Source organism: Bacillus rossius, chromosome 5 (assembly GCF_032445375.1).
Source record: "Bacillus rossius redtenbacheri isolate Brsri chromosome 5, Brsri_v3, whole genome shotgun sequence".
Classification (NCBI taxonomy): Eukaryota; Metazoa; Arthropoda; class Insecta; order Phasmatodea; family Bacillidae; genus Bacillus; species Bacillus rossius.
In genome coordinates, this window is record NC_086333.1 from 10865796 (window position 1) to 10880377 (window position 14582).

Genomic DNA, 14582 nt, shown 5'->3' on the forward strand with positions numbered 1-14582 from the left:
TAACACTCGTTTACTTTGTGATATAGATGGGACATGGTTGTTTTCAGACCGATTATGGTTAAAATGTCTTGGGTAAAGAGTCCTTTGTAGAAATTACAAGGTGTGGTAATTATTTTAGTCGAAGTGGTAATTTAATAAAACACGTAAAAATAACGTGCTTTTTTCTAATGTGTAAACAAATTAATGATATGATGGATTTGTATGTAGAACTGGCAGTATACCACATCTCTTGAAGTACACTGCATGGTATATAATGAAAGACTCTTGGGCTCAAGAAACTAAACTATAGGTGGAAAGGATGATGCGGTTCCTAAGATTAAATGAAAGGAACTTTGATGATTTTTTTTTCTATATACTACAATTATTTAATTGAGTTTGTGATGATGGGTTGAAGGATTAAATAATAAAACTGGACTCATAGGCTTTTACAGAAAATGAGAATGGAGCTAACCATGTCTAGAAAACAATAGAGACTGTTGTAAAGCTCACAAGATCATAGATTGTGGTAAATCACTGACAACTGAAATGTGGAGACGATATCATAAAATGAGTGATATTGATGCAGCTCCTGGTATTATAACTGGTAGCTACGGTGTTGATGACTTTACGTCTGTGATAGTGACACCGACGTGGAGATTTTAAGACAAATAATATTATTAATATAGAAAAGATGGAAGCCGTAGCACGCCGATCGTGACGAGAAACAAATATTGAAGGATGCTGATGGTTTCGGGAAGACTGAAACTAATGGGAGTATCAACACCTTGAAAAGTGAAAATACACTTAAGCCTATATTTATCAGATCCTCCATACTTTGTAAAAATAATGGACTCCTAAAAAGGTAGCATGAAGGTGATGCAGACACTTCGACATCGACGATTACGAGTTCTTATACGGTAATCTGGGTGAAGACGATGCCTTCTACGGTGATTGCTACAGTGACTCTGAAGCTGGCGACGTGATCGAAGACTGTGATGCAGAACCTAAAGCTGACCAGACCGAAGAATGTGGTGGTGTCCTGAGACCGAAGCGATGGAAACGTCGTGATATAATAAATAAATCTGATCAAGCTTGTGATGATCGCTGGCTAGATGATGAAAGTAACCCTGAGGTTGGTGTTAAAACGGAAGACACCAGAGATCATAGTATTTATAATAAACAAGCAATGAAGATGGTGGTAGAAGAGATTGATTGCACATCATGGAAAGATCCAAACATATTGGTTGACCGGCTAAGACTGATGGTGGCATATGTTCGTAGAGGGAACTACTCGCATATCGTGGAAGTATCGACCATACTTAAAGAACTTCGGAACGCTGGCTACATACAATAATCATTTGATTAACTGACATGTGTGTACTAATGAAAAATAAAATGAATTATTTATATTTTAAAAAAGTATGATTTATTTCTTGTATCCTGATTTCCAAATAAGCCTGTGTTTCCGCTACTGTATGTGTGATCATTCCGTTTCCTGTGTGTACTGTGTGTACGTTCCGATTTCCTGTGTGTACGTTCCGTTTTCCTGTGTGTACATTTCGTTTTCCTGTTTGTACATTTCGTTTTCCTGTTTGTACATTTCGTTTTCCTGTTTGTACATTTAGTTTTCCTGTTTGTACATTTCGTTTTCCTGTTTGTACATTTCGTTTTCCTGTTTGTACATTTCGTTTTCCTGTTTGTACATTTCGTTTTCCTGTTTGTACATTTCGTTTTCCTGTTTGTACATTTCGTTTTCCTGTGTGTACATTTCGTTTTCCTGTTTGTACATTTCGTTTTCCTGTGTGTACGTTCCGTTTCCTGTGTGTAAATTCCGTTTTCCTGTGTGTACATTACGTTTTCCTGTGTGTACTGTGTGTACGTTGCGTGTTGGAGCCGAGTAGACTTGTATCCATGTAGCTTCATAGACATGTAGTTTCGTAGCCATGCGGTCTTTTAGTCATGCAGTCTCTCAGCCATGTATAACTCGGAACCAGCTAGATCCTTTTAGACTTGTAGCCTTGTAGCCTTGTTTCGTAGTCTCTTAGACTCGTAGCATTGTGGCCCAATATCATTGGAGCTGTTGAAAGAAAAGGTAGTTGGAGCATTTGGAGCTGTTGGAGCCATTTGGAGCATTTGGAGCCATTTGTAGTTGCACGTCTATGCAGGGCTAAATGTTTATACGATTGCTGGCTTTCGCAAGTGATCCTGTAGTAGGATAGAAATTGTGTAATAAATATTATGTTTGTAAACGACTTTGTGGTGTTTTATTTCTCGAACCTTACACTTTCCTGGTATTTAAATTAAATTTATTTTAGCTTCGTCCAGGATCGTGCCAAGGACCTTAGACGACCTAATTAATCAGTATATTGTTTGCAAATTTATTTAATGAATTTTTAACTTTTTCCTGAATTTTTTGTTTAATTATTACGAAAATTCCAAGATGATGGTCTTTATGTCGGATAGGATGATGGTAGTAGAGGATTTAAAGTCTCTTTAAGAATGTTGAACATGGTTTATTTTAATTATTATTTTTTTCCATAAAATTAAACAATATTGCATCGTTCGAGTATCGAACCAAAGACTGGAGCGGATCGAATCAATATGTAAGTTAATGAGTGATTTTTTTGATGAATTTTGGATTTTTCCCGCTTTTCTAGCTACATTATTACATGATTTCAAGATGGCGGCCGAATTTCAAGATGGCGGGGGGGCACCTCCATAATAAATGATAACTGTACTGTAGCGGGTTAGAATAAAATTAACCAGATGGAAATGTACTCTATAATAAAAGTACACTCACAAGATGGTGTACTCCAGCATGTGGTCGCTCCTGGTAGCATGTACTGAACATAAAATGTCGTATCCATGATGGTCGACAAGGACAAAGTCAAATTTCAAGGTCAAGGTCAAATTTCATGGTCAAGGTCAAATTCAAGGTCAAGGTCAAATTTCAAGGTCAAGGTCAAATTTTAAGGTCAAGGTCAAATTTCAAGGTCAAGGTCAAAGTTCAAGGTCAAGGTCAAATTTCAAGGTCAAGGTCAAAGTTCAAGGTCAAGGTCAAATTTCAAGGTCAAGGTCAAAATTCAAGGTCAAGGTCAAAGTTCAAGGTCAAGGTTAAAGGTCAAGGTCAAATTTCAAGGTCAAGGTCAAATTTCAAGGTCAAGGTCAAATTTCAAGGTCAAGGTCAAATTTCAAGGTCAAGGTCAAATTTCAAGGTCAAGTTCAAATTTCAAGGTCAAGGTCAAAGTTCAAGGTCAAGGTCAAAGTTCAAGGTCAAGGACAAAGGTCAAGGTCAATGTTCAATGTCGACAGTTGAGGACATAAGTATGGTGACCAGATAATTATACTACATGTTATCGGCACACTCTAGCAGACGAAAACAAGATGGTGGTCTCCAGCAGATGAAGACAAGATGGCGGACATGTCGTCATACCAACTGACGATATATATGTTTTGAAAAAAGTGGTAGGAGTCAGTCTGCCTGCATCCACCATTGAGGAAGGAGTCTGTCGCCATTTTTGTTTTTTTTGGACTCACCGGGTTTGAACCGAGGACGGTGATCGATATAATCAATCAGAATTCGAATAAGTTAATTTTTTGATGAATTTTGGAATTTTTTTCATTAAAATCGGATAATAATTAAAGATTTTCAAGATGGCGTCCAAATATCAAGATGGCGTCCAAATTTAAAGATGGCGGCCGTAACGAAAATTGCAACGGTGACGTCATCATCCAATATGGCGGAAAACACATCACCGGCATTTTCTAGAACACAATGACGTCATCCAAAATGGCGGATCCAAGATGGCGGATCCAAAATGGCCGCCATGATCTACTTGTCCCGTTATGATGTGTCCAGTTACACTGTGTCCCGTTACGCTTATCCAATATGGCCGCCGTGACGTCACAATCCAAGATGGCGGACACCGGCACCGGCACCACAGCCTGAAGCCTGATCCAGTATGCCCATTTACATACTGCTTAAATAGTTTTTTTATTTAAAAAATGAATAATTTTTATTAAAAATGATTTTAAAAATTCGTTATGGAATCAATAAACTACACAAATAATTTTTATATTAGGGTAGTTGCTAACAAATTTATACGAAATAAACTCAAGTAATCCACAACGAATATGAGTTATTTATTAAAAATAAATTTATTTATTATCACCGAAAATGGTTTAAAGTATGTAATTTTTAATAGAATTTTTTCTAATTTTTTAATAATTATTTTTATTCAAAACACGAATAAAAAAACAATTTAAAAAATTTATTATGAAATTAATGAGCTACACAAATAAATTTTTAGGTTAGGTTGGTTGTTATAAAACTCACGTTATAAAATTCTAATTTTTATTAAAAACAATTGAAAAAATATGTTATGAAGTCAATAAACTACACAAATAATTTTTAGGTTAGGTTGGTTGTTAACAAATCTATACGAAATAAACTCAAGTAATCCACAACGAATATGAGTTATTTATTGAAAATAAAATTTTTAATTATCACCGAAAACGATTTAAAGAATGTAATTTTTAATAGAATTTTTTTCTAATTTTTTAATAATTATTTTTATTTAAAACATGAATAAAAAACAATTTAAAAAATTTATTATAAAATTAATGAGCTACACAAATAAATTTTTAGGTTAGGTTTGTTGTTATAAAACTCACGTTATAAAATTCTAATTTTTATTAAAAACAATTGAAAAATATGTTATGAAGTCAATAAGCTACCAAATAATTATTAGGTTATGTTAGTTGTTATAAAACTCACATTATAAAATTCTAATTTTTATTAAAAACAATTGAAAAATATGTTATGAAGTCAATAAGCTACCAAATAATTTTTAGGTTAGGATGGTTGTTATAAAACTCAAGTGTAAATTTGATAAAACATTTATACAAAATATATACTTACTTCGATTCCACCCTAAATTCGCAAAAAGTATAGTTTTTTAGGAACACTTCAAAACTCTTCAAACATCAATTTACATTCATAGTTAATATTTTAATTAGCACACGACTTAAACGAACACAATAATAACACAAAATTTCAAATATTTTTCTCAATTTGATCGCAGCACCAACTGTCGAGACAAACTGAAATTAAAATAGAATAATATTTAATATTTGATGCTGCGATGGTAGCGCAGTCTACCGGATCGAATGTAAAACAATCCAAAATTAACAACTACTTATAAATGAAAAATTAGTTAAATAAACATTTTCTATTTTTTATTGAAAACAATTGAAAAATATGTTATGAAATCAATAATTTTGAAAAAGAAATATTTTTTCAAAGTATGTAATTTTTAATAGAATTTTTTTCTAATGTTTTAATAATTATTTTTATTTAAAACATAAATAATAAAAACAATTTAAAAAATTTATTATGAAATTAATGAGCTACACAAATAAATTTTTAGGTTAGGTTGGTTGTTATAAAACTCACATGTATTTATATTTATACAAAATTTATACAAAATATATACTTACTTCGATTCCACCCTAAATTCGCAAAAAGTATCGTTTTTTAGGAACACTTCAAAACTCTTCAAACATCAATTTCTATTCATAGTTAATATTTTAATTAGCACACGACTTAAACGAACACAATAATAACACAAAATTTCAAATATTTTTCTCAATTTGATCGCAGCACCAACTGTCGGGACAAACTGAAATTAAAATAGAATAATATTTAATATTTGATGCTGCGATGGTAGCGCAGTCTACCGGATCGAATGTAAAACATTCAAAAATTAACAACTACTTATAAATGAAAAATTAGTTAAATAAGCATTTTCTAATTTTTATTGAAAACAATTGAAAAATGGTTGGTTGTTATAATACTCACGTTATAAAATTCTAATTTTTATTAAAAACAATTGAAAAATATGTTATGAAGTCAATAAGCTACCAAATAATTTTTAAGGTTAGGTTGGTTGTTATTAAACTCACGTGTAAATTTAATAAAAAATTTTTTTTTGCTTGATAACTTTTAAAATGAATAACTTTTTCCAAAGTAAATAATTTTTAATAGAATTTTTTTCAAATTTTTTTATAGTTTTATTTTAAATAGTTTTTTTTATTTAAAAAATGAATAATTTTTACTAAAAATGATTGAAAAAATTCGTTATGGAATCAATAAACTACACAAATAATTTTATAGAGAAATGACACACACTCACTATTTGTGTGGCTATGAAAAATGATTTTTATCTGCAATTTAAATTGTAATATACAAAAAGGGCATTGAAAATTGAAACAAATATGGCGACACTATAAACTGTCAGGATCTTTATTTTTTTCTTACTCTCTACTTAGTTCCTTACAATAGCAAAACTTAATGGCTTCTAATAATGCGTTGCAATTTTTGCTTTTAAAGCGTGTTTTTTTTTTTTTTTAGTTTTTCTTAACTCAGAATTGAGATCAAATATCCAATTGTGAATCTAAACCATCCTCGAATCCCCGTGAACTCACACACAAAATTTCATCAAAATCGGTCCAGCCATCTAGGAGGAGTTCAATGACATACACACGCACACAAGAAATATATATATAAAGATTTTAACATTTCATAATATTACATTAAAAAATTAATAGAAAATTATAACATTACACCCACTGTGATAATACTAATTATCTCAGAACACTGAAACATTAGTTTAAGTATTTTTCAGTGTTTGTTTATATGTCTTTCAATTGTAATAATCTCTAGAGTTTATTGCTCAGAGCAGTAGCTATTTCTCTATGTTTTAATGTTGGGCAAAGATATGTGACTAAGAGAAGGTGATTTGTCTATGGATCGGCGGACCTTTTAAATGGAAAATTAAGGCATTGTTAAAAAAATTGATAATTTTGGAGAGAACAATGAAGAAGGAAGTTTTTGTTTGGTGCCATTTTTGTGGCTGGTGTGTGTGGCCGCGTTGGACATTTCCGACGCGGAATTCAGCTATATTTTCAGCTGATATTTCACTGAATAAGTGAACTGTTGCGCCCCTGAGCCAGGGCGAATGTTACGGTAATATTTAATTACCGGGGCTACCTTTATCTACGGAAATATAAGGTACTAAAGTTTAATGTATTTAGGCCTGAAGTTATGTGTTCAGTGAGCCCCTCCTATTAACTGTTTCGGCCTAGTAACTTATTGTTCCTGTTAATGCCTCTGGTTTTCATTATGGCACAACATAATTAGCTTAACTTTCGCCTAGTAGTCTCGATTTAAAGATTCTTGTGTGATCCGAGGTAACTGAGTTAGTTGATTTTTAATTCACTTTAAGTATTATTATTTATCATAAATGAACTTTTGATTTCGTTTGTGCCCAACCTAACTATATAGATACTTATATTTTATGTGATTTCATATGAGTTTTGGGTAAGCAACCTAGTTTCTCAGTGTATTAAGATTGGAAATGGGTAACTTGGGGCATAAGCCGCAATTGAAAACCACTTATAGCAGTGGAAATATTTATGATTAATATAGTAATGTTAAAGTGTGGCGCCCATATAAACATAATAATAATAGTTGTCCTATTACCTATAGTAACTATAACTCATTCATGAGGTAATAGTTCAGAGTGTCGACCGTACGTGGGGCCCGATATTTTGTCAAGTAATTTTTGTTGAGTATAATCATGAATACCAGAGGGAGGTGTCATAACCGAGGCAATACCGGATCTAGGGACAGCAGCATGTCCGAGGACAGAGAGACAATTCCTATTCTGGTAACACAAGAGATAGAGGGAAACGAATCTGATCAGCCCACGGAACACTTGGAAACTATCTCAGTTTTAGTTCCTACTCCTAGTGGCAATATTGACTTAAATAACTTGCTCCAGGGACTCATGGACAGGTTAGATGCCAACGCTGCTGAAATGACTGCCAAATTAGATGTCAATGCTGCTGAAATGAATGCCAAATTAGACTCTAATACTGCCAGGTTAGATGTCAACGCTGCTGAAATGAATGCCAAATTAGACTCTAATACTGCCAGGTTAGATGTCAATGCTGCTGAAACCAGTGCCAGGCTAGATTCCTATACTGCACAACTGACTGGCATACAGCAAAGTATCCTCAGCTTTGAGAGTAATCTCAAGTTAGAGCTACAGGAAGTTAGGGAGTCAGTATCAGTTGTAACCAACCGGATAACAACACTAGAGTTTAACACTGATCAGAAATTAGCCCAGCTTCAGAATCAATGCCAAGACACCACACAGAAGATACAGGAGAAGTTAGGCAGTGTGTCAGAACGCTTAGAACAAGTGGCCCAACAGGCTGCACAAAACCACTGCAGCTTGGACCACACTAGTCAACAGGTGCACGAACAAATGGCACAAATTTCACACAAAACGGACGAGCTAGGACACCAACTAGAACAGCGAGTAGGTAATCTGGAAAATCGCATGCTTACCCTCAGGTTGGACAACCTGATGGATAGACCCATCACTACCGCAGTTACGCCCATAGCTATCCCTAGTAACGTGCCAGAGACTGCTTCACCAGTTACTACACCACATGCAGCACATTCTAGCCTTTCTCCTGCACTTGACCAAGTGGCCATTATGCACCACCCGGCCAGACAGTGGTCAGAGGCAATGCCTCGTTTCGCAGGTGGGGAAAATGAAAACCCCATGCGGTTTTTAAAAAAATTTGAGGAGTATTCAGCCATGTTTAAGCTGAATGACGAGGAGAAATTAAAATGCCTGAATACTGCCCTCCGCGAACATGCGTATTACTGGTGGGAAGTAATACAAACTTCGACCCACACATACGCAGACTTCCATACCCAATTTAAGCAGCAATTCTGGAGTGTGCGAATACAGGGCCACTTAAGAGCCAGGCTGCATGGGGAAAAATTCGACTATAAAAAACATAAGTCTCTGGAAGCCTATCTCTCGAGCATGTTTGAACGTACCCGGTACTTAGACCTACCAATGAATGACGAGGAATTTATTTCCATGTTTCTTGGACAACTATCCCACAAGTACCAGTTACAGTTAACTGGTAGGAATTTTTTGAATATTACTGAGTTTAGAGAACAGTTACTGGCATTCGCCAGGCTAGAGCAGCAGGGGCGGATTAATACCACTGAACCAGAAAAGGCACAGGCTCAGAAATCACCTCCGCTTTATCAACAGTGGCAGCGTGGCGGGGAACAGCCCAAAATACGAGTCAACACCGCCAAATGGAAGTTTCACCGCACCGGGAAATAGAACAACCGGCAGAATCGAATACATAACTCGAACTTCTGGGGCGGGAGTCGTCCCGGTAGTGACGAGTACGAGCCGAGCCACCATGAACAACACCGTAACAAGAGATCGCAACACGAAGAACAACGGCTTCCCAGGTGCGAGCACCGTGATGAGAGACCAAGGTCACAGCGTCACGAGTGTCAGGACCGACCGCCACACCATTACAATCCCCGCGCGGAAGAAACCGTCCCGTCACTGCAATCGACGAGTTTCACCGCCTACAACACACCACCTCCTGCACTCCCACCGCTGGGATACTTCGAGCGACAAACACCGATCCCACCACGTCAACGAACCAGCGGAACACCAGGCGCCATGCTGACTAACAACGTCAGTCAGCGGGCGTTAAACTAGAACCGATTGGCGACAATCTTCGAACTAGGCAGAGGGGTAAAATTAATCATACCGACGTACACCCCTCATGAAGCCATCTGCCTGGTTCGGTCGGAGGCGATACCAAACCAATATTTACCCATCTGCGACGAGAATCTGGATCAGGATAAACTTCCTAGCAGGGAAGAAATTGAGGATTTAATTAGAGCAAAGCTACACCTAGAAGCCAGGAATAGGCAGAAGCGGAAAACCAGGCGCAAGCTAAACCGTTTTAAGGTCGGTGACCTTGTGCTGTTAAGGACTGCGCCAACAAGCAACAAGTGGGCGAATGTAACGAAGAAGTTATTCCTACTCTACAGTGGACCCTACGAGATTCTCCAGGTACATCGGGAGAACTGTTACACCTTAAAGGAAGTGTCAACAGGTATCAATGTGGGAAACTACAACATTAATCATTTAAGGGCCTACCACGCACCAGTGGTGCAAAATATGTAAGATCAGAGTATACAAAATAGTTAGCTATATGTATACTGTACTGTTATTGTGCCTATAATTATTAATAGGATTTGTGTGTAACTGTGAATTTATACCGGAAGGTTATGGTGTTAGTCAGATGAGTTATTTTTTTTTGTGTGAACTCAGTTGATTTCGGCTAGGTGAAGCATAGTCTTCCTAGCATTTATGTGGTTCAGTACGAGAGTAAATGCTCTTGTCCTTAGGCAGAGACCTAGAGGATGTACTGTGAACCTGGTGTACTGTATGTACCTACATGTTTATTGGCAGCACCTAATAGTTCGGTTCACACACACGAATTGAGTAATTTTAATGTACACTGTCAGTACAGGCTGTATATTGGTGCTAATGTATACCTAGGCAATGTTCTGTTGTAGACACGGACACCCTGACACACTGTGTGTAAACAAACAAGAAGGCACTGTAGAAATTGAAAATAATGGCTTACCTTGTTATGATCCAGGCTACAGCCTTTTTACCTACCTATTTCCTAGGCATTCCTCATTTCTAACACTTTTCAATCAGTAGTAAATAATGCTGACTAGGATTGTAATCCCACAGGATTACCCTATCTAAGTGGATATTTACTTCATCCACAACTTCCTAGATATCACACCTGAAGAAAGAATTAGCTATATAGCTGGCTAGAGAGACCACCTTCACTTCTCTTTAGATTAATTTTGAAAAGAAAGAAAAATGCACATTAATCGTTGAATTTCACTTGTTTACATCCCACAGATAGCACTCAGGTTGAAACACTGTAATTCACTGTCTATTTCTTGATGTGAAAAGATTCTTCAGTGATGAGTCTAGAATGTTATTATTTGTTAATTGACAAAATATTATTAAATATCTGTGCTGTAATTAATAGCAATGATAAAAAGCTAGTGATGTGAAAATGTGATTTAATGTTAACTGTAAAATATTAGAATATGTGCATATCAATGTTATGTCAGTGCAAATATCTATAAAATGTTTGTATTTGTTTGTAATGACCAGGAATGTGCTATTCCTATATACCAGCAAGGCATTTATGAAGTTCTAATAATCACTGTAAATATTTAATTAATATGTGCATATCAATATTATTGTGTTTGAAGTTTTTTCTAAGAACAAGTTGCTTGTAAACATAATATATATATCATAATGAAACAAATGTTTATTGTTATAGGTAGAATCCCAGGAAATGTTATTATTTCTGCCATAAAACTAATGTACTAAAATAATAATGTTTATAATGAAGTTTAATAAACAACTATTTAAATTGATGGTATGATACCAATTGTAATAAAACAAAGTTTTTCTTTGGCTAGGTTTCAGCCAAAATAACTAAATGGCATTTGTGTAAATATAATCTATTGTTGTAGACAAGTAAAAATTATCACATTTATGTACACAGCATTTTATCATGAACATGGGAAAAAATACCCAGTCTCAACAATAGTCCACATCTGATTTCCACTATATTATGTAGTTGTGTTATTATGTTAATGAATTATGCTTATTTTATTTAAAATTTTTGGTTAGTATGATTTGTGTCAAATTATGAGTGTTTAATTTAAGATTTTAAATTTTTATTAAGTAGGCCTATGTTATTTTATTTTAGAGTTATATTGTTTATTTTAAACCAAGGTTGCTTACCCATTATTTAAGGTTAGTTAGGGTAGCAAGTAAAGAAGAATTTTTACGTTCCGGTGTCTGCAGTGAATGGAGAATAAACTGTACGAGGTAGTTCACTTGGACGCTTAAAGTTAAAAAGCGCGGGTGCATTCAGAGGCTAATATATAACAGTTTAATGAGTGTTTATAGTGTACACGAGTGCGCGGACGAACTACGGACCGAGATGAATTCTTCTTGATCCTCGTCTACTGCATGGGGTAGTAGCATCAGCAGTGACAGCGTCCACCATGTCTGTCATGCTTTGGGCATGACGTCCCACCGCAGGCCTGGGGTGGAGCGGCCGAGAGGTATATCCAGGCATGGGTTGTCTGGAATGGCTGCCACAGTCCTCGCTAGCCTGGATCACGATGTCAATGTGGTGACATCAGTGATTGTCATTGGCTTGGACGGCGTCCCGGCCGACAGCGTCCAGCGACGGCGTGTATCTGCACATTGAGCGGTATTGTATAGTACCCGCCACACAACACTTGTTGATAGCAGCCTCGTAATTCCCTGCAGAATCAACTCCTACCTTGTAACCAGCGACAGAAAGAGTTTTCTTCTTTGTTCCCGAGACCTTCAGCGAGGTAATAGACACCTCGATCCACGACGCCGGGTGTTTGTTTACCAGACACTTGTTGATAGCAGCTGCCTGCTCCCAGGATGAAGAAATATGGTGTGAGCCGTTACGATTCTCAACTGTCACGAAACGCAGTGTTACCAACTTTTGGCAAATGTCAAGTTTCAGTGTTTGAATTTGAAATTATGGTACGACCTAAATTAAACCAACTTTAAGGTAATTTTGGTGTGAAATAAGGCCGAGAGCGGCATCTGTGATAATACTAATTATCTCAGAACACTGAAACATTAGTTTAAGTATTTTTCAGTGTTTGTTTATATGTCTTTCAATTGTAATAATCTCTAGAGTTTATTGCTCAGAGCAGTAGCTATTTCTCTATGTTTTAATGTTGGGCAAAGATATGTGACTAAGAGAAGGTGATTTGTCTATGGATCGGCGGACCTTTTAAATGGAAAATTAAGGCATTGTTAAAAAAATTGATAATTTTGGAGAGAACAATGAAGAAGGAAGTTTTTGTTTGGTGCCATTTTTGTGGCTGGTGTGTGTGGCCGCGTTGGACATTTCCGACGCGGAATTCAGCTATATTTTCAGCTGATATTTCACTGAATAAGTGAACTGTTGCGCCCCTGAGCCAGGGCGAATGTTACGGTAATATTTAATTACCGGGGCTACCTTTATCTACGGAAATATAAGGTACTAAAGTTTAATGTATTTAGGCCTGAAGTTATGTGTTCAGTGAGCCCCTCCTATTAACTGTTTCGGCCTAGTAACTTATTGTTCCTGTTAATGCCTCTGGTTTTTATTATGGCACAACATAATTAGCTTAACTTTCGCCTAGTAGTCTCGATTTAAAGATTCTTGTGTGATCCGAGGTAACTGAGTTAGTTGATTTTTAATTCACTTTTAAGTATTATTATTTATCATAAATGAACTTTTGATTTCGTTTGTGCCCAACCTAACTATATAGATACTTATATTTTATGTGATTTCATATGAGTTTTGGGTAAGCAACCTAGTTTCTCAGTGTATTAAGATTGGAAATGGGTAACTTGGGGCATAAGCCGCAATTGAAAACCACTTATAGCAGTGGAAATATTTATGATTAATATAGTAATGTTAAAGTGTGGCGCCCATATAAACATAATAATAATAAATACGAGAACTTATTATATCATTACCAGGCTAAATAAAAAATAAATCTAACACACTATTTTAAATATTATAATTTTAATGGAGCGCTACTGCAGCTAAGTTCATAAGGCCATTTCTGTTCCTCATAAATTTCAAGTTCAACTATAAGCACGCTTGCCCAACTATCTTTTTCACGCACCTTCATAGACTTAAATTACGCGTAATTCGTAATAGTTACATTAAAATCGTAGACTTTCAATTTACGGTTTGTGCACACAGTATTTTCATAAACGCCAAACCAACACTCAACTGTTAATTTAACAGTTTCCAATTTGTCACAGTTTGTGAAGGCCGAGAACCTAATTTACTATAATCGATCAGATATTTTCCTGTTTGCAAGACAGCTTATTCAATCCCTTTTTTTAGCAAAATAAACGTCCGTAGCAAAATTCTGGAACAAATCTACAAATGTTAATTCTCGTTGCTGTCCCATTCAAAGCAACAGCATGCTTCGTCACACTAAAATCCTCCCTTCCAAATTTGCGTATTTTCTGTTCCCAACGACTTAAATCTATTTGTGAGTGTCAACCTTACTTCACTCCACGACGCAGGCGTCCAGAGGCGGCCCTCGTGACTCGTGGTGCGAGTTCCTCGGCCTCGTCCGTCGCGGGCAGTCCTCGCCTCTGCCTTCGCAGCCGGCCAAATAACAAGTGCCCGGGCCGCCGATAGTTCGCACCGCAGCACACTCTGCCGCTGCTCGTTTCTTCTTGTCCGTCTTCGGGCGCACTCGGCTCGTTCCGAAAACAACTGAAGCGAGAATATTTACCAAGCGCCCCGGGAAATTACAAATTACAAGAAAAATGACATAAACTTATTTAAAAAATTGCAAAAAATAATAATGTAATTATAAAATTAACAAAAATAAAACTTACAAAAAGTATTAAATAGTAATTAAAAACAACTACTAAAACAAATTATGATTGCAAACTTAGGGGAAAAGTTACTTGGCAACTGGTAACAAGTTGAATATACAAATTTCAATTGGAATTCCATATTTCAGGATATATTTTGTGGATCAGGTACGAAATTAGCTAAGAGACTTAAGCGGAGGGATAAAGGTATTAATAAAC

General features: G+C 36.0%; 1 protein-coding gene across 1 annotated transcript in view; it reads right to left on the reverse strand.

The window, feature by feature from the left end:
• The window catches only part of LOC134531584 (uncharacterized), a 916155-nt gene that overhangs the window by 475981 nt on the left and 425592 nt on the right, over window positions 1–14582 (reverse strand). The window contains exon 7 of the mRNA XM_063367300.1: window positions 14047–14259. Within this exon, the coding sequence (XP_063223370.1) occupies window positions 14047–14259 (213 nt within the window). The remainder of the gene's footprint in view (window positions 1–14046; window positions 14260–14582) is intronic.